We start from the raw sequence: 23,260 nt of genomic DNA, 5'->3' as shown, positions 1-23,260 counted from the left end.
TAAAAAGGGGGGGGAGGGGGAATTACGGTACTGATCAAAGAAAATATTACAGCGATGAGGAGGGATCATCAAATGAGGCCATATGAGTCAAATTGAAAAATAAAAAAGGGGCGATCACACTGCTGGGCATGTATTATAGACTGCCAAACAACGGGAGGAGCAAATATGTAGGCAAATTGCTGTGAAGTCCAAAAACCATAGGGTAGTAATAGTAGGGGATTTTAACTGTCCAATATTGATTGGGACAAATTTAGTGTGAAGGGTACAGAGGGTGCGGAACTCTTGAAAAGAACTTTTTTAGTCAGTATGTAGAAAGCCCAACACGAGAGGGGGGGGTCTTGGATTTAGTTTTGGGGAATGAAGGTGGGCAGGTTGAAGGGGTATTAGTGGGAGAGCACTTGGGTGCCAGTGACCATAATTCAGTCAGATTCAAGTTGGTTATGGATAAGGACAAGAATAGGCCTGGAATAAAAGTTCCAAATTGGCTAATTTTGCTAAGTTAAGGAGTGATTTGGCCATGGTGGGCTAGAAACAGCTACTTGTGGGTAAATCAGTGTCGGAACAGTGGGAGGTATTTAAGGAGGAGATCCAGAAAGGTCAGGCCAAACATGTGCACTTAAAGAAAAAGGATGGGAATAATAATTCTCGAGCCCCCTGGATGTCTAGGGACTTAGAGGGGAGGATTAAGAAAAAAAGGGAAGCATATGTCATATATCAACGGCTAAATACTATAGAATCTTTAGAGGAATATAGAAAGTTAGAGGCAAAATTAAAAAGGATATTAGGAATGCTAAGAGAGAGCCAGTAAAATTAAGGAAAACCCTAAGATGTTCTAGAAATATATTAAGAGTAAGAGGGTAACTAAAGAAAGGTTAAGGCCTATTAGAGAACATGAAGGTAATCTTTGTGTGGAGGCAGAAGATGTTGGTAAGGTTCTTAATGAATACTTTTCATCTGGCTTCACAAAGGAAAGGGGCAATGTAGATACTGCTATCGAGGAGGAATGTGATAATCTGGATGAAATAAATATAGTGAGAGAAGTATTAAGGGGTTTAGCAGCTTTGAAAGTAGATAAATCCCCAGGCCCGGATGAAATGCATCCCAGGCTGTTGAGTGAAGTAAAAGAGGAAATAGCAGAGGCCTTGACCATCATTTTACAGTCCTCTTTGCATCTGGGCATGGTGCCGGAGGATTGGAGGACTGCTAATGTAGTACCCTTGTTTAAGAAGGGAGAAAAGGATAGGCTGAGTAATTACAGGCCTGACAGCCTAACCTCAATGGTAGGAAAATTATTGGAAAAAATCCTGAAAGACTGGATATATCTGCATTTGGAAAGGCAAGGATTAATTAGGGACAGTCAGCACGGATTTGTTAAGGGAAGATCGTGCCTGACTAACCTGATTGAATTTTTTGAGAAGGTAGCCAAGAGGGTCGATGAGGGTAGTGCGTATGATGTAGTATATATGGACTTGAGCAAAGCTTTTGATAAGGTCCCACATGGTAGACTGGTCATGAAGGTTAAAGCCCATGGAATACAGGGCAAAGTGGCAAGTTGGATCCAAAATTGGCTTGGAGGTAGGAAGCTAGGGTAATGATTGATGGATGTTTTTGTTACTGGAAGGATGTTTCAAGTGGGATTCCACAGGGCTTAGTACTGGGACCCTTCCTTTTTGTGGTATATATCAACGATTTAGATTTGAATATAGGGAGTATGATTAAGAAGTTTGTAGACGACACTAAAATTGGCTGTGTGGTTGATAATGAAGAGGAAAGTCGTGGGCCGCAGGAGGATATCAATCTGCTGGTCAGATGGGCACAGCAGTGACAAATGGAATTTAATTCAGAGAAGTGTGAGGTGATGCACTTTGGGAGGGCTAATAAGCAAAGGGTGTACACTTAAGCGGTAGGCCACTTAATAGTGTAGATGAACAAAGGGACCTTGGAGTGCTTGTCCACAGATCCCTGAAAGTAGCAGGCTAGGTGGATAAGGTGGTTAAGAAGGCATATGGAATGCTTGCCTTTATTGGCCGAGGCACAGAGTATAAGAGCAGGGAGGTTATGTTTAAACTGTATAATACTTTGGTTAGGCCACAGCTGGAGTATTGCGTTCAATTCTGGTCGCCGTATTATAGGAAGGACGTGACTGCACTAGAGAGGGTGCAGAGGAGATTTATGAGGATGCTGCCTGGAATGGAGAATCTTAGTTATGAGGACAGATTAGATAGGCTGGGTTTGTTCTCATTGGAACAGAGGAGGTTGAGAGGAGACCTCATTGAGGTGTACAAAATATTGAGGGGCCTGGACATAGTGGATGGTAAGGGTCTATTTCCATTGGTGGAGGGGTCTATTACAAGGGGGCATTGTTTTAAGATGATTGGTGGAAGGTTTAGAGGGGATTTGAGCGGGGTGCTTCTTTACGCAGAGGATTGTGGGGATCTGGAATTCACTGCCTGGAAGAGTGGTGGATGCAGAAACCCTCACCACTTTTAAGAGATGGTTGGATGGGTACTTAAAGTGCAACAACCTGTTGGACGGAGCAGATATAATGGTAAGTACTGCAAGGAATAGAATACGGCCAAAAATCCTGGATTAGTTTCGATCGCCTGGATTGGTCGGAGAGGAATTTTTCCAGATTTTTCTCCCTAAATTGGCTTGGGTTTTTATCTGGTTTTTGCCTCTCCCAGGAGATCACATGGGTCCGGTTGGGGTGGAGTGTAGCATGTTTTAGTACGAGGGGTGTCGCAGTTCTGGTGAGGCGGATTGGTTGGGCTGGGTGCTCTTTGCCTTTCCGTCATTGTTCATAGGTTTATATGTAACCTTTAGGGCTGATGACAAAGGGTCGTGTGGCCTCCTTCTGTGCTAAATTTCTATGTTTCTAACTGACTGTTACTGGCACTCGATGTGTCAGCTCCATGGTCATTTCTGGTGTCATAGCAGCAAATGGGCAAGGCACGGTGTCTGGCTCTTTGACCCAGATCTTCATAAGACAGTTTGCTTTGGTCATTGCTAGCTCGATGTGCCAGGGCTAGCAGAAATGCTTGCTGGTACCTTGGTGGGTGCCAGGAATCAGGTTACGCTGACTGTTGATTATGTTCACATGCTTCTCTTTTACGCAGTGCCGCTGGAAGCACGACATACTGTGACTGGAGGGGCTCTGTGGAAGCATCCAGCATCACGATGCGTAGTCAGGCATTCACTCATCTCTGTGGTGCCATCGCAACATAGGAACAGGCAATTCAGCCCGTCGAGCCTGTTCCACCACAGCTCTTAGAGGGAGAAATTCGGGGCGCTAATGGGGTTGAAATGACTTTTCATCTGGGTGCAGCGTCGTTAACGACTCCCATCAAAATTCCGTGCGAGTTAGCCGTATCGGTAACTGGTAGTGCCCCACTCCGCCAGCGATGACAACATCATCACCGTGCCCAGCGACCCGTTTTCGTCCCGGAGCGAAAATTCAGTAGCACCCCCGAAGCTGCACCAGGTGATGCTAGTGGCAACTTCAGGGGGCGCGTACCAGGCCACTTGCGGGGTGAAATTTAAAGGGGAGGTGGCGATTTCAGAATTTAAAAAATTGACCGACTTACTGCTGGATGTTGAATTGCGGGGTCTGTGCCGCGATCGGCCAACCCGGCGCTCCGCTTGTTTGCCAGGCTGATGCCACGGCTCCCCGCTGGCCCAGGTAGGTATCCGGTTTTCCCCCGCAGTGTCAGAAGCGTATGACTATGTATACTTGGCAATGCTATGCATCCCATCGCGTAGCGGTGCGCCCTTCACTGATTCCTTCTGCCCCGCTCGTGTCCCACAGAGCAAGTGGAGCGCGATATGCTCTTGGGGGCGGTAACCCGAATTGAGGGGGCGGTAACCCGAATTGAGGTCGCGGGGCAGGACTTCCGCGCCCGGCACAGGAAATCCTGCCTCGCGTCACACAATTGCACTTCGTCTCTTACCATTTAGAAAATATTCCGATTTGTTTTTCACAGATCCAAAGCAGATGACCTCACACTTCCCCACATTGAACTCCATCTGTCATTGCTTTACCCAATTCGTCTATGTCTCTTTGCAATTTCCTTCTCCCATCAACACAACTTATTGTTGCTCCTAACTTAATGTCGTCTGCAAGCCTGGACATACAACTCCATATTCCTTCATCCAAGTCATTGATTACATACGGTGAAAAGCTGTGGCCTCAGTACAGATCCCCGGGGAACATTGCAGCAATGATTTTCTGATCTGTGCTCCCTTCAAGCCCTGCGAGCAGCGAGACTTGTTTAATCTAGTCCACTGTACAAATTTTCACAATTTTTTTTTAATACGTTTAATTTTACTGTACCAGCATAAATGAAGCAAACCAGGTAGAACAGTACTGTTAGAAAAATGGATCACGTACCCGAAATGCATCCACTGGTTTCCAAGCTGAAAACTGCTAAATTGATGGTTATTTCTGCACATTGCAGTTGAACTTACCCATTGCTACACGAGAGCGGCACTGGCCTCTTGCCGAGTCAAAGTCTTCATTCTCATCCATGCACACACAGAAGAAGGAACCTTCGAAATTTTCACAGAGCGCTGTTCCACAAACTCCATTCATCATCTCGCATTCATTAATATCTACAAGGGAGAATACAATGATTGTTTAATTAAAAATATATATATTTACTCCCTGTCCCTTTTGGTTAATTTACCTCAAATTTTACATTCCTCCTCGGTATAAATGATCTAATTTACAAGCCTTTAAAGTAATTTGTGCTGGTCCATCTCTAACAATGAACACTAGGATTTGAAATGAATATTCTCTTGAACAATCAACAAAATAACATTTGCAAAGGGTTGCATGGCCCCCACTTAATCCATCCATGTCAGAACGTGTGGAGTCAGGGGGCAACTGCAATGCTTGGGGATCAGCGATTATATGCCCATTGTAGTGGGAATTCAGCCTCCTGAATGACAAGCACAGCATGCTTCCTCTGCTGTCATTCTCAATTGATGTGGGCAGGTGAATGCATCACATACGATGCCTTGCAATTACAGAATCATACAACACAGAAAGGGGCCATTCGGCCCATTGTGCCAGAGCTATCCAATTAATCCCATTACCCCTGCAAGTTTCTCCTTTTCAAGTATATATCCAATTCCCTTTTGAAAGTTATACTGAATCTGCTTCCACCACCCTTTCAAGCAGTGCATTCCAGATCAGAATAACTTGCTGCGTAAAACAATTTCTCCAGGATATATTGCCTTCTTAAATCTGTGCTCTCTGGTGACTGACCCTCCTACCAGTGGAAAGAGTTTCTCACTATCTGCCCTATCAAAACCCTGCATAATTTTGAACACCTTTATCAAATCTCCCCTTAACCTTCTCTGTGGTGAGGGTTTCCCTTAAGTACACTGTATCTATTATACTGGCAACAGCAAGCTAAACTAGTCTAATGCATGTGTTCAGAGCAATAGTGCATGGATGTCACTTACCTTGACCAGTAATTGAGCAGGATTTGATAAATGGTTGAAAAACATTTTATCAACACTTTTCTTTATGATAGAGAACTATTAAGATATTAAACTGCATTGCGAAAAAAATTTTTATAAAACAGATTGATTCTCAAACTTCTTTAAATACTGAATAACTGGCAGCTTTTTAAAGATGAATCTTATCAAGAAGAACTCACACACTGGAATCTTGTAAAACTGACAGTCTAATGGCAGTGATGAATTTCATCTCAGGCCAATGGCACCTTCAGTTACTCCATTTTCATATCTACCTATTCTGAACAAACCATTTTCACTGAGCTTATACCTTGACTCTGTGCTGCTGAAATTACTATTGACAACAGCTGCAATGCTTATATTATTTTTTAACCTGCAATACCAACAGCAACTTTCAGGCTTCTGACTTCTCAATAAACTCTGCTTAAATAGTGACATTTAACCCCTTGCAAGGTACAATAGACCATTTGTGAGTAGATTAGAAGCATCATATTGATAGGACTCTGTTAACTTTACCGACATCACAAGGTAACAGAAAACAAAGGTAACATGCCTCAGATAACAGAAAATCAAAAGTGAATATCCAGAAGAATTTTTTTTCCAATACATAAAAAAAGCAATAAAATAGTCTAGTTCCTGTTTACACAAAAGACACTCAGGGGGAGAAATTCACATCGTTTGCGCCTCCCCGCACTAACGGGGCGTAAACGATTTATCGCCCGAGGCCTCGACTGCCTCCCACAAACCGGCAGCGCCCCGGGCCATTATGCCAGCAACGATGACATCATCATTGTGCGCAGCGACCTATTTTCACCCCGGAGTGGAAATTGGGCAGAGCCCAGAGAGGCCGCCATGGGCGATATTCACTCTGGCCTCGCGGGATGCCAACTGGGCTCGCGTCCTTTTTTTTTTGATTATGTCTTTGTGAAACAACATGGGAGGCTTTTCTCGGTTACTGGGGCTATATAAATTCAAGTTAACTTAAAAGCTGCAATCTAATTTCTGGTTTTAGATGATAGTCATACAATGTGAAACAAACTGTTCATGATAGCCTCTGAATGCCTCAATTGGATTACTGCCTCGTACTCAGTAAACCCCCGTTTCAACAATTTGAAAAATGCCATTTTACAGAAAAATAAATGGTTAAACTCTCATATTTACCTTGGCATGCATAAAACCAGTGCTTGGTAACAAATGTGTACCGCTACCAAATTAATTTTTGTTTTTAAAAAGCAAACCAATATAGTGAAGTACCTGTCAGCAATTCCAGAAAGTATATTTTAGTTTCTTAAAGTTATAAAGAATATTCAGTGCCTTTTTTAAGAAGGCGCTTTTGTGAAGGGAAAGATCATGATTGTTTAAACAGTGATTTAGAAAAAATCAGATTTCCAATTACAGCACAGGTTTTGTGTTGGATCTCACTTGATTCATATTGCAATTACAATTCATCCGAGTCAAAATTCGTAGGACTGTGAGAGAGCAGAAGGTTTAAAATCGCATACCCTTTTTTACTGGGATCTTAAAAAAAATTTAACACTATACCCATATATGTACCAGCCAGTAATTTAAATGGATAAGGGTCACAATGCATTCGTTCCACGACACGGATGGATTTTGGGGCTGTGTTCGACCCTTCCAAACATTAATCCCCGATCGAATTTCAGATCACTTTGATGTTAGGAGCACAACAGGATAATTACAGCACTTAAAGGTTGCACTGCCGAACCACATTAATCACTGCTGCCTGGGGGGAGCTTATAGGATTTTGCTTATGGAGAAAGAAAACATGTTTAAAGTCCTCCCATGGGGTGAAAAATCACACCAGAATGACACAGGGATTGCTGCTGCATTTCAAGTTTAGAGACAAAATAAGTATGTTCAATTAGAATACAGATGCATGAAATGAGAAATAGATCAAAAGTGTTATCATTGTTAATTGACAGTTGACAAGTAGTGATCTGTTAGCAGCCATAGACAGTGGAAAATTGGTTTGCTGGTGAAATGATCGCAGTTTCAAGTGTTAGGCAGTGGTCACTTAAGTCAGAAGTGTGATGGAGTACTCTTCACTTGCCTGGATGAGTGGAGCTCCAACAACACTCAAAAAGCTCGACACCATCCAGGACAAAGCAGGCCACTTTATTGGTACCCCAGCCACCACCTTAAACATTCACTCCCTCCACCACCGGCGCACCGTGGCTGCAGTGTGTACCAACTACAAGATGCACTGCAACAACTCGCCAAGACTTCTTTGGCAGCATCTCCCAAACCCGTGACCTCTACCACCTGGAAGGACAAGGGCAGCAGGGGCATGGGAACACCACCACCTCCACGTTCCCCTCCAAGTCACACACCCATCCTGACTTGAAAATGTATCGGCATTCTTTCATCGTCGCTGGGTGAAAATCCTGAAACTCCCTTCCTCAACAGCACACGGACTGCAGCGGTTCAAGGCGGTGGCTCACCACCACCTTCTCAAGGGCAATTAGAGATGGGCAATAAATGCTGGCTTTGCCAGCGATGCCCGCATCCCATGAACAAATTTTTTTTAAAGCTTGCTAGTGAGAGCTGACACTGAGGGCAGGTTTTGACTCTACCGTGACCGGCCAGAGAAGCGGACAGGCTGGCTGCCTGATCCCTCAGACAGGAAGCTCGGTCCATTTTGACGGCCAAGCCTCATTAACATGCGGTTGGTGAGTTGTATGTCCTGAAAGGGCACGGCACTTCGTTGGCTGGCAGAAAGTTAGATTGGGGGGGGGGGGGGGGGTCAAGGGTGTAACCATGGAGGGGTGAACCCAGAGTGGCAGCGTCCCACGTTATTTTTGTGGAGCATTCCTAGTCCTCCTAGCTTCACAAAAAAATAATTTTAACGTTGTTACAATTACATTGGGTTCCGATGCACGTCGTATTCAGGTACATATGTCAGGTACCGCAAGGTTCTGTGCTGGGGCCCCAGCTGTTTACACTGTACATTAATGATTTAGACGAGGGGATTAAATGTAGTATCTATAAATTTGCGGATGACTCTAAGTTGGGTGGCAGTATGAGCTGCGAGGAGGATGCTATGAGGCTGCAGAGCGACTTGGATAGGTTAGGTGAGTGGGCAAATGCATGGCAGATGAAGTATAATGTGGATAAATGTGAGGTAATCCATTTTGGTGGTAAAAACAGAGAGACAGACTATTATCTGAATGGTGACAGATTAGGAAAAGGGGAGGTGCAACGAGACCTGGGTGTCATGGTACATCAGTCACTGAAGGTTGGCATGCAGGTACAGCAGGCGGTTAAGAAAGCAAATGGCATGTTGGCCTTCATAGCGAAGGGATTTGAGTACAGGGGCAGGGAGGTGTTGCTACAGTTGTACAGGGCCTTGGTGAGGCCACACCTGGAGTATTGTGTACAGTTTTGGTCTCCTAACTTGAGGAAGGACATTCTTGTTATTGAGGGAGTGCAGCGAAGGTTCACCAGACTGATTCCCGGGATGGCGGGACTGACCTATCAAGAAAGACTGGATCAACTGGGCTTGTATTCACTGGAGTTCAGAAGAATGAGAGGGGACCGCATAGAAACGTTTAAAATTCTGATGGGTTTAGACAGGTTAGATGCAGGAAGAATGTTCCCAATGTTGGGGAAGTCCAGAACCAGGGGTCACAGTTTAAGGATAAGGGGTAAGCCATTTAGGACTGAGATGAGGAGAAACTTCTTCACCCAGAGAGTGGTGAACCTGTGGAATTCTCTCCACAGAAAGTTGTTGAGGCCAATTCACTAAATATATTCAAAAAGGAGTTAGATGAAGTCCTTACTACTAGGGGGATCAAGGGGTATGGCGAGAAAGCAGGAATGGGGTACTGAAGTTGCATGTTCAGCCATGAACTTATTGAATGGTGGTGCAGGCTAGAAGGGCCGAATGGCCTACTCCTGCACCTATTTTCTATGTTTCTATGTTAAAGAGGCTCCCGCCTGATTCAGGCATGTGCCTGGGTCACCCAGCGGAAGGCCCTGGGAAAAATGGAGTCGGAGCGGGAATGGGGTGGTGATTCGGCCACCGCGACCTTAACTCCACTTCTTCCCCATTTCCGCTGAGTTAAAGGCTCCAATAAAAACTCTGAGGCACTTTCGGAGTGGGGGTGGGGTGGGATGTGATATTGGATGTGAAAACCCAGGAGAAGGTTCAACGTGTTGGCTCGTTGTATTTCAATGCAGCCACCTCATTATATTGTTACTTCTGGGTTTGCCATTGAATGTGTGACAGCGGGCATGGTGCAGACCCACAGGACGCAATCCCAATAGCAGCATTTAAAGGGTTCAATCCAAGCATGGAGTTTGTAGGAGTTAGGAGCTGCGGCATAGTGAGGAAAGGTGCTGCAATGGGTTCAGGACAGTCACGGTTACACAAAGATTTAATGATGTATTCCTTGATGCACTGCTGGGTGCCGTGAGGAATGAGATACTTTTCCCCAGCAATGGGAGGACGAAACCTGCTGCTGCAAATAAGGTGGGGCTGGAGGTGGCCGAGGAGGTCCAGCAGCAGGAGCATTGTGCCACACTCATGGAGTCAACACAGGAAGTGCTTTAATGACCTAACCAGGTCAGGAAAGGCAAATATAGTTGCACATTCACCTACATCCTGTTGTGCACATCGCACCATTCCTCACCTTGCCGTGTCAAGCCTACTCCATCACATTATTCCTCACACCTTCTTACCGTGCAAGTGAACCCATCCTTCTTTTTCTGTGCACTTCCTCACATCTCCATCTATCCATCAGTCACTGCCACTCACCCTGATCCTTATGTAATTTGATGCCTCTCCCCGACAGTCACTCTCACCAAATGCACTGCATCCATCGGATGAACACATGCCATTACAGTCTCTCATAGGTCTGATCGTTCCCTCGTTGCTAGAGAAGAAAGCACCGAACACTAGGGTGAGGAGAGGACCGGAGCTGGTCCTCCGCAGATGGCGCAGTTGACAGCTGCAGAGAGGAGGAGTTGGAGATCAGTGGCGTTTCAGCATCCCTGACCATCGGAGATGTAGGGATCGGCACCTCCCAGATACTTGGTGACAGAATAAAATATCAGCAACCCCCATGTCATATAACACGCAGTCATGCTGACTGGATTTCAGCAGCGAATGAAATATGATCATTTTCATAATGCTAAGTTGCAACATTCTTGCCTTGCTACGACTAATTCATATCTTTTCACTCGTACAGTAGCAGTTGGTGGATCGTCCAGCCGACAGACCTTCAGAGGATGTACCGCCACAGGACTCATGCATACCATGCACCAGCACAGATACTCGCACTTTGGTGTTAATTGGGATTTCACCTCGTGACTCTCAGTTCACAAGAGAGCACGAGCAGACAATGGAGGCAGGGACAACTTTGGAGAGGCTGCTTTGGAAGGTGCAGCCTTCTCCAAGCTCTGCTCAGCTGGACACAGATGCTGGACCCCAGGGGCTGTCGATGAAAAGGATAATCATTGAAGGTTGGCAGAAATGCTGCGACGTACTGGCAGGCCTTCCACCATGATTACTGAAAGAATGGAGGAGTCCTGTGCAAGCATGAGTGGGTTGACATCGCAGGGCATTATGAGGATGTCTTCTTCCATGGATAGATTGGCTAACTCCATGAAACATCAATCATGGCAATCCATGCAGGCCTTGACCACGGCCGTGCAGACTTTGCATCCCAACACGTCTGGCTTGTTAAATAGGATGACTGCCAGCTTAGCCTTGGCCTTGCAGTGTGTCACTGATCTGCACCAAGCTGTTCTCCAGCAGATTGGTAGCAGTGAGTGCGACCAGCCCATGAGAATGGACAATGGCGGAGGGGGACATGGAAGTGGGAACTCCACTCAAGACGCTCCCACATCTCACCCTTTGCCGCCCCCGCCCCTGTCAGTATCCGACATGCTGCATCCTTTCCAGATGGACGAGTCTGCCCCTGCACAGGTGGAGCAGTCTTTGGTGGGGTTCAAACAGGCTCCAACACCCAGAGGTTGTCACCGAAGGGCATCTCAGCCATCAGAGCAGTACAATGACAGCTAGATGAGCATCTCAACAGCTGGAGCCACAAGGATTGCACCACATAGTGGTGGATATGAAAAACAGGAGTAAAGCTTTGTAGTTCAACAAGGGTATGCACACGGGTGTTGGACAAAATGTTATGTTGTTAAGTTTCCGTTGCTGTGTAGAATCTCATAACATTTATTACAGTTGTATCTCTCCAGTCCGGTACTCTTGGGACCTGACCGGTGCTGGACCAGAGAATTTTACAGACCACGGGAGGTCACGCCGATGCTAGCATTGTCAGCAGTACCCTAGACTTACCGAGTATTGCTGACAACGACCCTGCCGTGCTCTGCGCATGCGCTGCACGGAAGCCTACTGCGCAGCATTTCTCAGGCCCAGCTTCGGCGCCTCAGTCAGTCACCACACTCCCCGCTCCCTCTCCACGCCGACCCGACCTCGGAGGGAACAATGGTGGCAGCGGGAAACAAGGAGCAACCAGCCCCAGGACACAGTGCGGGAATGATGCCGAACCAGGGAAGTTGCCGGACCAAAGAGTCCCGGACTGGAGAGATACAACCTGTACTTTGCACCACTTTCCCTGAATGGATGGATGGTTGGTTATAGGACTGCTTTGCATCAGTGGGATTTGGTGGGGGGGGAGGCGGGGGGGGGGGGGGGGAGGTGGGTGGCTATATAGAGGGAGGAGGGGAGAGTGGCTGTTGGATGTGATTGTTACATTAGTCCAGTTGTAGTGACTAACTGAACCGTACAGCTTTAAGGGAATCACTGGCATCCTGGGCAGCAATGTGAGCGGCTGGTGCTGCGCTGGAGGCAACATCATCAATCTCCTCCTCATCCTTGTCCTCATTGGATTCATCAGCACCTTGTTCCTTGATGTGTACTCAGTGCTTTGTTCCTCCTGCAGCTGCACTCGCTGCCACACAGTGTTGTGTAGAACGCAGCACACCACGATCATTCTGGAGACTCTCGCTGGCAAGTACCGAACTGCATCTCCACATCTGTCCAGACACCTGGAGCGAATCAGGTATGCCGATCACTTGCTCAAGGACACATCTGGTAGTCATATAGCTGTCGTACTGCTCTTGGGCTTCATCGATGGGATTCTTCATCAGGCAAATTTGAAGGGATATCCTTTGTCTCCTAGCAGCCACCCCTTAAGTCTGCTTGCAGGATCAAAGAGGTCGGGAAGCTTGGACTGTCTCAAAATGAAAGCATCATGGCAGCTCCCTGGGAATCTGACGCATAAACCTTTTCTTGTGGTTGCATCCCAACTGAACCTTGATCAAATGGAATCAGCTTGTTGTTTACCAATATTCCTGGTTGATCTAGGGGGGGTGCACGAAATGCCCCATGTATGCAGTCAATGACACCCTGCACCTGTAGTAAGCCAGCCAGAGATGCTGCTTCCCCCTCTCTGCTGACCACCTGTAGGTCTCTGTACAGCAAGCTGTTACTGCTATTGATGGTCATCTTGCTCCTTGTCCAAGGTCCGATCGAAGGCGCTCATCCTGATCCTGAGTGTCAATCTCTCCAAAGTGCAAAAAAAATGAGCCCCTCAACACAAATACGCTCAACAAATCCTTTCCCAGAAGAAGGTAAGAAAGTGGCTGTGAGCACTGAGTATTTATTGTTGTCCTTATGCCTGACTTTTAATGAGCCCCATGAATTGCTCTTCAAGCTTCTCACCTTCGTTTCAATGGCAAGTTTCAGGAAACCCGTATATATGTTTTGTCAAATTTAAATCCCGATTAAAATCTTGTTGAAGTTGGCTCATTTAAGTATTATAAACAGTAACTCACCTCCCCGGAGGGGTTACGCACCATCGAAACGCGCCTGAGTTAAACCCAGGAGTTGGCGTGTTGGAGCCGGCTTCCGGACGCGCTGACATTTGCCAATTTTACCGATCTCCTAAATCCAAACCCACACTCTCTTTACTATTAAAATTCCTTCCAAAGTCTCCCCTCGAGTTTAATTAGCCTTCAGCCTGGCTGCTGAATAGAAAAGCTCCCGATGATGAAACACTTGCCTTATAAAGGAGAATAATTGACACATTCAGTTCATTTTGAGGAAATCTGTTCTCAGCGAATCATTAGGAGTACTGATGATTGCTGTGGGGTAGATGGCAGAAGTTTAATCTAGTTTACAAACTGCCAAGGTAACACATATTACTCTACAGTCAGAGCATGGGTGATAAAGTTGTGGTCAAATGCAGAACAGCCTGGAGGATGAGATTTGTGTGGCATGTAAATCAGGATATAATAGCCCGGATTTTGCGGTAAGAATATTGGTGAGGCTGTCAGCGCTCACCATTATCAAGGAGTAAATCGGGCAGCAACTTCCAGCGTCCGCACATGTGCAGTTAAAGGTGGAACTCAGGAAGTTGCTGTCCCATTTGCCCTGCTCCTCCACAAGCTTCACCACACCGGTACCTCGCTGAGAGACTCAGCATTGAAACACATGAAGGGCGTGAAGTTGCGGTAACTACCCACTAGATACCCACTAAACATGGCAGAAAAAGTTAGGGCTTGTCCAGTCAAGTGTAAGTACATTTTTAACAGCATGATAAGTTTTAATTACTGCCAAACAACCTCTCTGGCACTGAAAATTTACTTTTACAAGTGTGGAGTCGCAATCCTTCAAATTTTAATTATTGTGAGGAGATTTTAAAAAAACAATTTTTTATTTTTGCTTTCTGTCTATTTTATCTCTCTCTCTTATTTCTATCTTTCTTTCTCTGTTTCACTTTCTGTACACGATTTTACATTGAATTGAATATTAGAACTTGCACTTCCTGGTTTAGATTCAGCAAGGATGCTTCAATCTGATTGGTTGACGAGACATGCTGTTGCTTGTCCTGTTCGCACAGGTTCCAGATCCCCTGTGGAGGACACCGCATTTTATCAGTCTCCTGGTGACTGTAAATTGGCACGCAAAAGCCCGCAAAAATACCCTGTGGGCAGCTGTACGCGAAATGAACGGCGAGTGCCCTTCATTCTTTGCTGACCGCAAAATTCAGGCCATTGTTTTGACATCAGTCGGCTTTTGCAATTAATGGACCTGACTGTTGATCTATTCTGATAGTGCGGCAGCTAAATGTTAGTTCTGGCCAGGATACTAGACTGAAACAACTACTGCATTTGCAGCTTCTGCCAAAAATACCCAAGAACATTGGGACTGTGTTCATAGAAAGCCTGCGTATGATGTAAAGTAAGAGGTCGTACATTATCGATTGCTATGCATGTATTATTGGTTGACCAAAAATCTAACAAAATAAAATAAAATAAAATGCCGAACTGTTATAAATCTCCAATTGACTAATCACCAAATAAAAATGAGAGCAAAACTTCTGAATGTTTGTAGTGTATCACTTTCAGAGGCAAAAAAAAGAAAAACTCTTTCAAGGAAAACAGGTTTGAACATTCACTCATACATCATCCACTATTTTTCAGAACTGAACAAATAAAAGGCCAGCTGGTTGCCCAGACAGTTTATTGTTGAATCACCCTGACCCGCTGAGATGAAAGAAACACAACAGGACATGACATTTCATAAACTGTTTTAATAACAATTTTCAATCAGTGCTTGATTGAGTGCTTAAGACTGGGGAATGGTGGGCTTAGCATCCAGTACTCCTACATCATCCTGTATCATTTTGAAGTAACATAGTGCTTTGTGTGGGAATACGAGTAGCTGTAGTTTTCCTGATATGCAGGACAACTGTTGGTGGTTTAGAATGTAATCAGCAAATGCGAGTTTAGAATACAGTCTTAGCTGAATTAACTTCAGCGTCACAATTTCTGTGAGCTTTCAGCTAGAATATTTTAAAATTTTAAATTGGTCATGAGCGATAAACACACTTCAGTTAAGCCGATGAAACAGTCTCTTTCATAATAATCTAAGATAAGGGATATTTCAATTAAATTAAGGTTGGTGCTCTTATTTTTGGCTCCCTGCTGTAAGAGAAAGAGAGAGATTTAAATAATATCTATTTTTATTTATTAATTTACCGACCTATATTCTGTCAAAAAGACAGACCACATTGCGGCACTGGAGCTCTGGGTGGATTTACTCTGGAGCATCCACGATGCTGAGAATGACATGAATAGCATGTTTAGTGAGTTGGTCTCACTGCAGGTAAAGAATACACAGCCAGATAGGGGATGGGTGACCAACAAGAAGAGCAGTGGAAGGAAGGTAGTGCAGGGGTCCCCTGTGGTCATCCCCCTGCAAAACAGATACACTGCCTTAGGTACTGTTGAGGGGGATGACTCATCAGGGGAGAGCAGCAGCAGCCAAGTTCATGGCACTGTGGGTGGCTCTGCTGCACAGGAGGGCAGGTGAGTGGGAGAGCTATAGTAGTAGGGGATTCTATTGTAAGGGGAATAGCTAGACATTTCTACGGCCACAGCCGAGACTCCAGGATGGTATGTTGTCTCCCTGGTGCAAGGATTAAGGATGTCTCGGAGAGGGTGCAGGACATTTTGAAAAAGGAGGGTGAACAGCCAGCTGTCGTGGTGCATATAGGTAAAACACAGGATGAGGTCTTACAAGATGAATTTAGGGAGCTAGGAGCTAAATTAAAAAGTAGGACCTCAAAAGTAGTAATCTCAGGATTGCTACCAGTGCCACGTGCTAGTCAGAGTAGGAATCGCAGGATAGTTTAGATGAATAGGTGGCTTGAAGAGTGGTGCAGAAGGGAGGGATTCAAATTCCTGGGACATTGGAACCGGTTCTGGGGGAGGTGGGACCAGTACAAACCAGACGGTCTGCACCTGGGCAGTAATGGAACCAATGTCCTCGGGGGAGTGTTTGCTAGTGCTGTTGGAGAGAGGTTAAACTAATATGGCAGGGGGATGGGAACTGATGCAGGGAGACAGAGGGAAGTAGAATGGGTGCAGAAGCAAACGATAGAAAGAAGAAAAGGAGAAGTGGAGGGCAGAGAAACCCAAGGCAAAAAGCAAAAAGGGCCACATTATAGCAAAATTCTAAAGGGGTAAAGGGTGTTAAAAAGACAAGCCTGAAGGCTCTGTGCCTCAATACAAGGAGTAATCGGAATAAGGTCGATGAATTAACTGTGCAGATAGCAGTTAACGGATATGATGTAATTGGCATCACGGAGACATGGCTCCAGGGTGACCAAGGCTGGGAACTCAACATCCAGGGGTATTCAACATTTAGGAAGGAAAAGGAGATGGGGTGGCGTTGCTGGTTAATGAGGAAATTAATGCAATAGTAAGGAAGGACATTAGCTTGGATGATGTGGAATCTGCATGGGTGGAGCTACGGAATACCAAAGGGCAGAAAACGCGAGTGGGAGTCATGTATAAACCACCAAACAGTAGTAGTGAGGTTGGGGACAGCATCAAACAAGAAATTAGGGATGCGTGCAATAAAGGTACAGCAGTTATCATGGGTGACTTTAATCTACATAGTGATTGGGCTAACCAAACTGGTAGCAATGCGGTGGAGGAGGATTTCCTAGAGTGTATTAGGGATGGTTTTCTAGACCAATATGTCGAGGAACCAACTAGAGGGCTGGCCATCCTAGACTGGGTGATGTGTAATGAGAAAGGATTAATTAACAATCTTGTTGTCCGAGGCCCCTTGGGGAAGAGTGACCATAATATGGTAGAATTCTTTATTAAGGTGGAGAGTGATACAGTTAATTCAGAAACTAGGGTCCTGAACTTAAGGAAAGGTAACTTCGATGATATGAGACATGAATTGGCTAGATTAGACTGACGAGTGATACTTAAAGGGTTGGCAGTGGATAGGCAATGGCAAATATTTAAAGATCACATGGATGAACTTCAACAATTGTACATCCCTGTCTGGAGTAAAAATAAAACAGGGGAAATGGCTCAACCGTGGCTAACAAGGGAAATTAAGGATAGTGTTAAATCCAAGGAAGAGGCATATAAATTGGCCAGAAAAAGCAGTAAACCTGAGGGCTGGAAAAATTTTGTAATACAACAGAAGAGGACAAAGGGTTTAATTAGGAGGAAAATAGAGTATGAGAGGAAGCTTGCTGGGAACATAAAAACTGACCGCAAAAGCTTCTATAGATATATGAAGAGAAAAATATTAGTGAAAACAAACGTAGGTCCCTTGCAGTCAGATTCAGGTGAATTTATAATGGGGAACAAAGAAATGGCGGACCAGTTAAACAAATACTTTGGTTCTGTCATCACGAAGGAAGACACAAATAACCTACCGGAAATACTAGGGGACCGAGGGTCTCGTGAGAAGGAGGAACTGAAGGAAATCCTTATTAGGCGGGAAATTGTGTGAGGGAAATTGATGGAATTGAAGGCCGATAAATCTCCGGGGTCTGATAGTCTGTATCCCAGAGTACTTAAGGAAGTAGCCCAAGAAATAGTGGATGCATTGGTGATCATTTTCCAACAGTCTATCGACTCTAGATCGGTTCGTATGGACTGGAGGGTAGCTAATGTAACACCACTTTTTAAGAAAGGAGGGAGAGAGAAAATGGGTAATTATAGACCAGTTAGCCTGACATCAGTAGTGGAGAAAATGTTGGAATCAATTATTAAAGATGAAATAGCAGCACATTTGGAAAGCAGTGACGAGATTGGTCCAACTCAGCATAGATTTATGAAAGGGAAATTCTGCTTGACAAATCTTCTAGAATTTTTTGAGGATGTAACTAGTAGAGTGGACAAGGGAGAACCAGTGGATGTGATGTATTTGGACTTTCAAAAGGCTTTAGACAAGGTCCCACACAAGAGATTGGTGTGCAAAATTAAAGCACGTGGTATTGGGGGTAATGTACTGACGTGGATAGAGAATTGGTTGGCAGACAGGAAGCAGAGAGTCGGGGTGAACGGGTCCTTTTCAGAATGGTAGGCAGTGACTAGTGGGGTGCCGCAGGGCTCAGTGCTGGGACCCCAGCTATTTATAATATACATTAATGATTTGGATGAGGGAATTGAGTGTAATATCTCTAAGTTTGCAGATGACACTAAACTGGGTGGCGGTGTGAGCTGTGAGGAGGACGCTAAGAGGCTGCAGGGTGACTTGGACAGGTTAGGTGAGTGGGCAAACGCATGGCAGATGCAGTATAATGTGGATAAATGTGAGATTATCCACTTTGGTGGCAAAAACACGAATATTATTTGAATGGTGGCAGATTAGGAAAAGGGGAGGTGCAACGAGACCTGGGTGTCATGGTACATCAGTCATTGAAAGTTGGCATGCAGGTACAGCAGGCAGTGAAGAAGGCAAATGGTATGTTGACCTTCATAGCTAGGGGATTTGTATATAGGAGCAGGGAGGTCTTACTGCAGTTGTACAGGACCTTATTGAGGCCTCACCTGGAATATTGTGTTAGTTTTGGTCTCCTAATCTGAGGAAAGATGTTCTTGCTATTGAGGGAGTGCAGCGAAGATTCACTAGAGTGATTCCTGGGATGACAGGACTGACATATGAGGAGAGACTGGATCGACTGGGCCTCTATTCACTGGAGTTTAGAAGGATGAGAGTGGATCTCATAGAAACATATAAAATTCTGACGGGACTGGACAGGTTAGATGCAGGAAGAATGTTCCCAATGTTGAGGAAGTCCAGAACCAGGGGACATAGTCCAAGGATAAGGAGTAAGCCATTCAGGACTGAGATGAGGAGAAACTTCTTCACTCAGAGAGTTTTTAACCTGTGGAATTCCCTACTGCAGAAAGCTGTTGATGCCAGTTCATTGGATATATTCAAGAGGGTGTTAGGCATGGCCCTTACGGCTAAAGTGATCAAGGGGTATGGAGAGAAAGCAGGAAAGGGGTACTGAGGTGAATGATCAGCCATGTTCTTATTGAATGGTGGTGCAGGCTCGAAGGGCCGAATGGCCTACTCCTGCACCTATTTTCCATGTTTCTATGCACAAGAAAGACGATTCTGGATGGTAGGCAGTGGATTCCAAATCAGTCATCAAAACAATAGATTGAGATGATGTCATGAACCTTGGACGCAAAGCTCACGTGGGATGCATATCAGCTGAATCCTGTGAGTACATTACTATTTGTAATTTATTGAAGACATCAAAAAGCTTATTCCCTGTGCAGAATGATATTCACACAGAGTGCGAGTCAGGAAATCACAAATCCGCATTCACTTAAATGGATGGAGAATGAGGCACTGAGGGTCTGCATATTTTCCAACCAGCACTCCCATCAAAGGGCATTCTCGTCAGGAGTACTCGATTGGGGAATCAGCCATCTCATATTTTATATATTACAGTGAATTTTATATGTTTTTAATCGCAGCTACTTCTTTTGCTATTGCAGGTTAGTGACAAGTGATTTCATATAATCATAGCTTCCACCAAGTTCGGGTCCTAAGTGCCGCCCAAGTGCCGCCCAAAAGACCACTGAGATACCGGATGGTACTTTGAGCAGGGGTTTCGTGGAAAAGTCCTGGAAAGATCGCCCGGCAGCAAAAAAAAACGACTTACGCCATGAATCTGGGCGGTAGCGGGCGGGACCTCCCAATATCGGCGCCAAATGCAATCCTCGGCAAAGTACCGCCAAGGATTGAGTCGGGTTCAGGGAGGGGGAGCCGGGGAACAGCTAAAAATAAAAATTTATATAAAATACAAAAAAACACTGGACCCCATCCACCTGAATCGCTGGGGAAAAAAAGAGAAAAAGTTTACGAACCTTTGTTTGCCGGTCTTCCTACTTACCGTGGTTGAGGTTCAACCCACGCGACGGTCCTTCACCCTGCTGCAGCGGACTCCCGCCCAGACCAAACTGGCAGCTCGGCGGGCGGAAGGATACTTATGCGCCTTGCACGCCAGCGGATGTCAGTGGGCGTTTCCCAGCGGTTTTCCCTCCCTGCCGGCGGGAGGCCTCCAACAAACTCGCAAGGAGGGGAGACCGCCCAGAAAACCCGGCAGCAGTCGGCGGTGAGTCCAGCAAGTTTGGCCCCATCGAGTGGTTACAGCACAGAAGGGGGCCATTCAGCCCATCAAGCCCATTCTGGGTCTCTGCAAAAGCACTTCAGCTAGTACCACTCCCCCGCCCTTTCTCCCTGAAAATTGTTTTCCTTCTGCTACTTATCCAATTCCCTTTTGAAAGCCATGATTCAATCCGCCTCCATCACCCTCGCAGGCAGTGCATTCCAGATCACAACCACTCGCTGCATAAAAAAGATTTTCCTCATGTCGCCTTTGGTTCTTCTGCCAATCACCTTAAACCTGTGATTTAAGAATTCATAGGATATAGGGTTGCGACAAAAGACCTCGCAGGACATCAAGATGGGATTTAAGATCGCAGTCAATGAGCTGGCATAACTACAGTGGCAAAGAACACCACAGCCATTCCATCTGTCAGATCCTGTCCTTTGTCACTTCTCCATGTCGTTATTCACATGCACATTACCATCATCTCAGCTTACCTCCCACATGACGATTTCTCAATTGTGAACCACAGCTATAGACACATAAAGCTCTGCCCATTGCAATCTTCTTGCCATAATACATTCCATTGTCAGTTGTGACTCAGTTGGTAACACACTCGCCTTTGAGAAAGACTTGAAAGAAAGACTTGGATTTATATAGCGCCTTTCACGACCACCGGACGTCTCAAAGCACTTTACAGCCAATGAAGTATTTTTGAAGTGGAGTCACTGTTGTAATGTAGGAAATGCGGCAGCCAGTTTGCACACAGCAAGCTCCCACAAACAGCAATGTGATAATGACCAGATAATCTGTTTTTTTGTAAGATTGAGGGATAAATATTGACCAGGACACCTGGAATAACTCCCCTGCTCTTCAAGAGAGAGCAGACAGGGCCTCGGTTTAACGTCTCATCCGAAAGATGGCACCTCATCACTGCACAGGCGTGTCAGCCTAGATTTTTTTGCTCCAGTCGCTGGAGTGGGACTTGAACCCACAACCTTCTGACTCAGAGGCGAGAGTGCTACCTGAGCCACTGAGCCACAGCTGACACTGAGGCCTACACTCCAGTGCACTGCTGCACTGTGGGAGTTGCCGTCTTTTGGGTGAGATGTTAAACTGAGGCCCCGTCTGCTGTCTCCGGTGGAAGTAAAAGATCGTATGGCACTATTTTGAAGAAATCATTAAAAGCAGGTTAACAATGCCATGAAAATGCAAACAAAGCACTGGAGTTAATTTCTACAGTAAGAGAATTGCAAAGCAGACAAATTACGTGTATACAATCTTGGTTAGACCACACTTGGAATGCTATGTACAGTTTTCGTCTCCATATTACGGAACGGATATAGAAACATTGGAGAAGGTGCAAAAAAGATTTACAAGTATTATACCGGAACTGAGAAGTTATAAGTATCTAGAATGACGGAACATGCTGGGAGTCTTTCTCTAGTAAATAGAAGACTGAGGGATGATCTAATAGAGATGTTTAAAATTGTGAAGGAGTTTGATAGGGGAGATGTTGAGATGATATTGCCACTTGTGGGGAGTCCAAAACTAGGGATCATAAATATAAGATACAGGTTGAACCTCCCTTATCCAGAACCCTCGGGACCTGGATAAAGGATTTTTCCGGACGAAAGGTGGTCACGTTAAATGGGATGATACAGGTACTGAGCAAGGGAATATCGGGGCTGGCTGGCTTGGGGCTGGGAGTGCGGCAGAGAGATCATGGGGAGGGGGCGGGGGTGGTGGATCGTGGGGTCAGGCCAGCAACTGCGGGAGTCAGCAGCGAGGAAGGATTTCAATTTGTCCATGTCGGAGTTCTGCCCATGCGCCACCCGGTGGCCGGGAATGGTTCCGGACAAGGGGTGGTTCCGGATAAAGGGAGTTCTGGATAAGGGAGGTTCAATCTGTACTCATTAATATATCCAATAAGGAATTCAGAAGAAACCGCTTTACCCAAAATGGATAGAATGTAGAGCTTGCCAACACAAGGACTACTTAAAGTGAATAGCATAGTATCTTAAAGGGAAGCCAGCTAAGTACGTAAGGGAGAAAGGAATAGAAGGATATGATGGGGTAAGGTGTGTGGAGGCTCATATGGAGCATAAACACCGACATGAAACAGTTGCGCCAAATGGCCTGTTTCTGTGCTGTAAATACAATGTCATTCTATTTAAGGGCAGGGGAGTTATCCCCGGTGTTCTGGCCAATATTTATCCCTCAATCAACATAACAAAAACATATGATCTGGTCATTATCACATTGTTGTTTGTGGGAGTTTGCTGTGTACAAATTGGCTGCTGCGTTTCCTACATTACAACAGTGACTACACTTCAAAAAAGTACTTAATTGGCTGTAAAACGCATAGGGAAATCCAGTGGTCGTGAAAGGCGCTATATAAATGCAAGTCTTTCTTTTACTCCATAAAGGCTACTCATATTCATTACTGTCCTATAAATAAATGTCTGTTATGTTCCTTCGCAGAGTGATTTCTGAAAGGGTCCACCCTCTGTTTCCATTACTTCATTAAGGTACAGCTTTAAATAGGATTACATAGGAGATACGGCACAGAAACAGGCCATTCGGCCCAACCAATCCATGTTGGCGTTTATGCTCCAACCGAGCCTCCTCCCGTATTTCCTCATTTAAATCTTTCCACATAACCCTCTATTCCCTTTTCCCTCATATACTTGTCTAGCCTCCCCTTAAATGCATCTATACTATTCGCTTCAACCACTCCCTGTGGTAGCGAGTTCCACATTCTCACCACTTTTTGGGTAAAGAATTTTCTTCTGAATTTTTATATTGATGGCCTCTAGTTATGCTCTTCCCTACAA

The 23,260-nt window shown here is 45.3% G+C and overlaps 1 protein-coding gene across 2 annotated transcripts in view; it reads right to left on the bottom strand.

The window, feature by feature from the left end:
• Window positions 1–23,260, bottom strand: part of LOC139263461 (latent-transforming growth factor beta-binding protein 2-like) — an 857,891-nt gene that overhangs the window by 59,845 nt on the left and 774,786 nt on the right. For both annotated transcript variants that reach the window (XM_070879584.1, XM_070879586.1), the window contains one exon: window positions 4,465–4,608. In XM_070879584.1, the coding sequence (XP_070735685.1) occupies window positions 4,465–4,608 (144 nt within the window). The remainder of the gene's footprint in view (window positions 1–4,464; window positions 4,609–23,260) is intronic.

The sequence above is a fragment of the Pristiophorus japonicus genome, chromosome 4 (genome assembly GCF_044704955.1).
Source record: "Pristiophorus japonicus isolate sPriJap1 chromosome 4, sPriJap1.hap1, whole genome shotgun sequence".
Taxonomy (NCBI): Eukaryota; Metazoa; Chordata; class Chondrichthyes; family Pristiophoridae; genus Pristiophorus; species Pristiophorus japonicus.
This window is presented reverse-complemented; position numbering and strand designations above follow the sequence as displayed.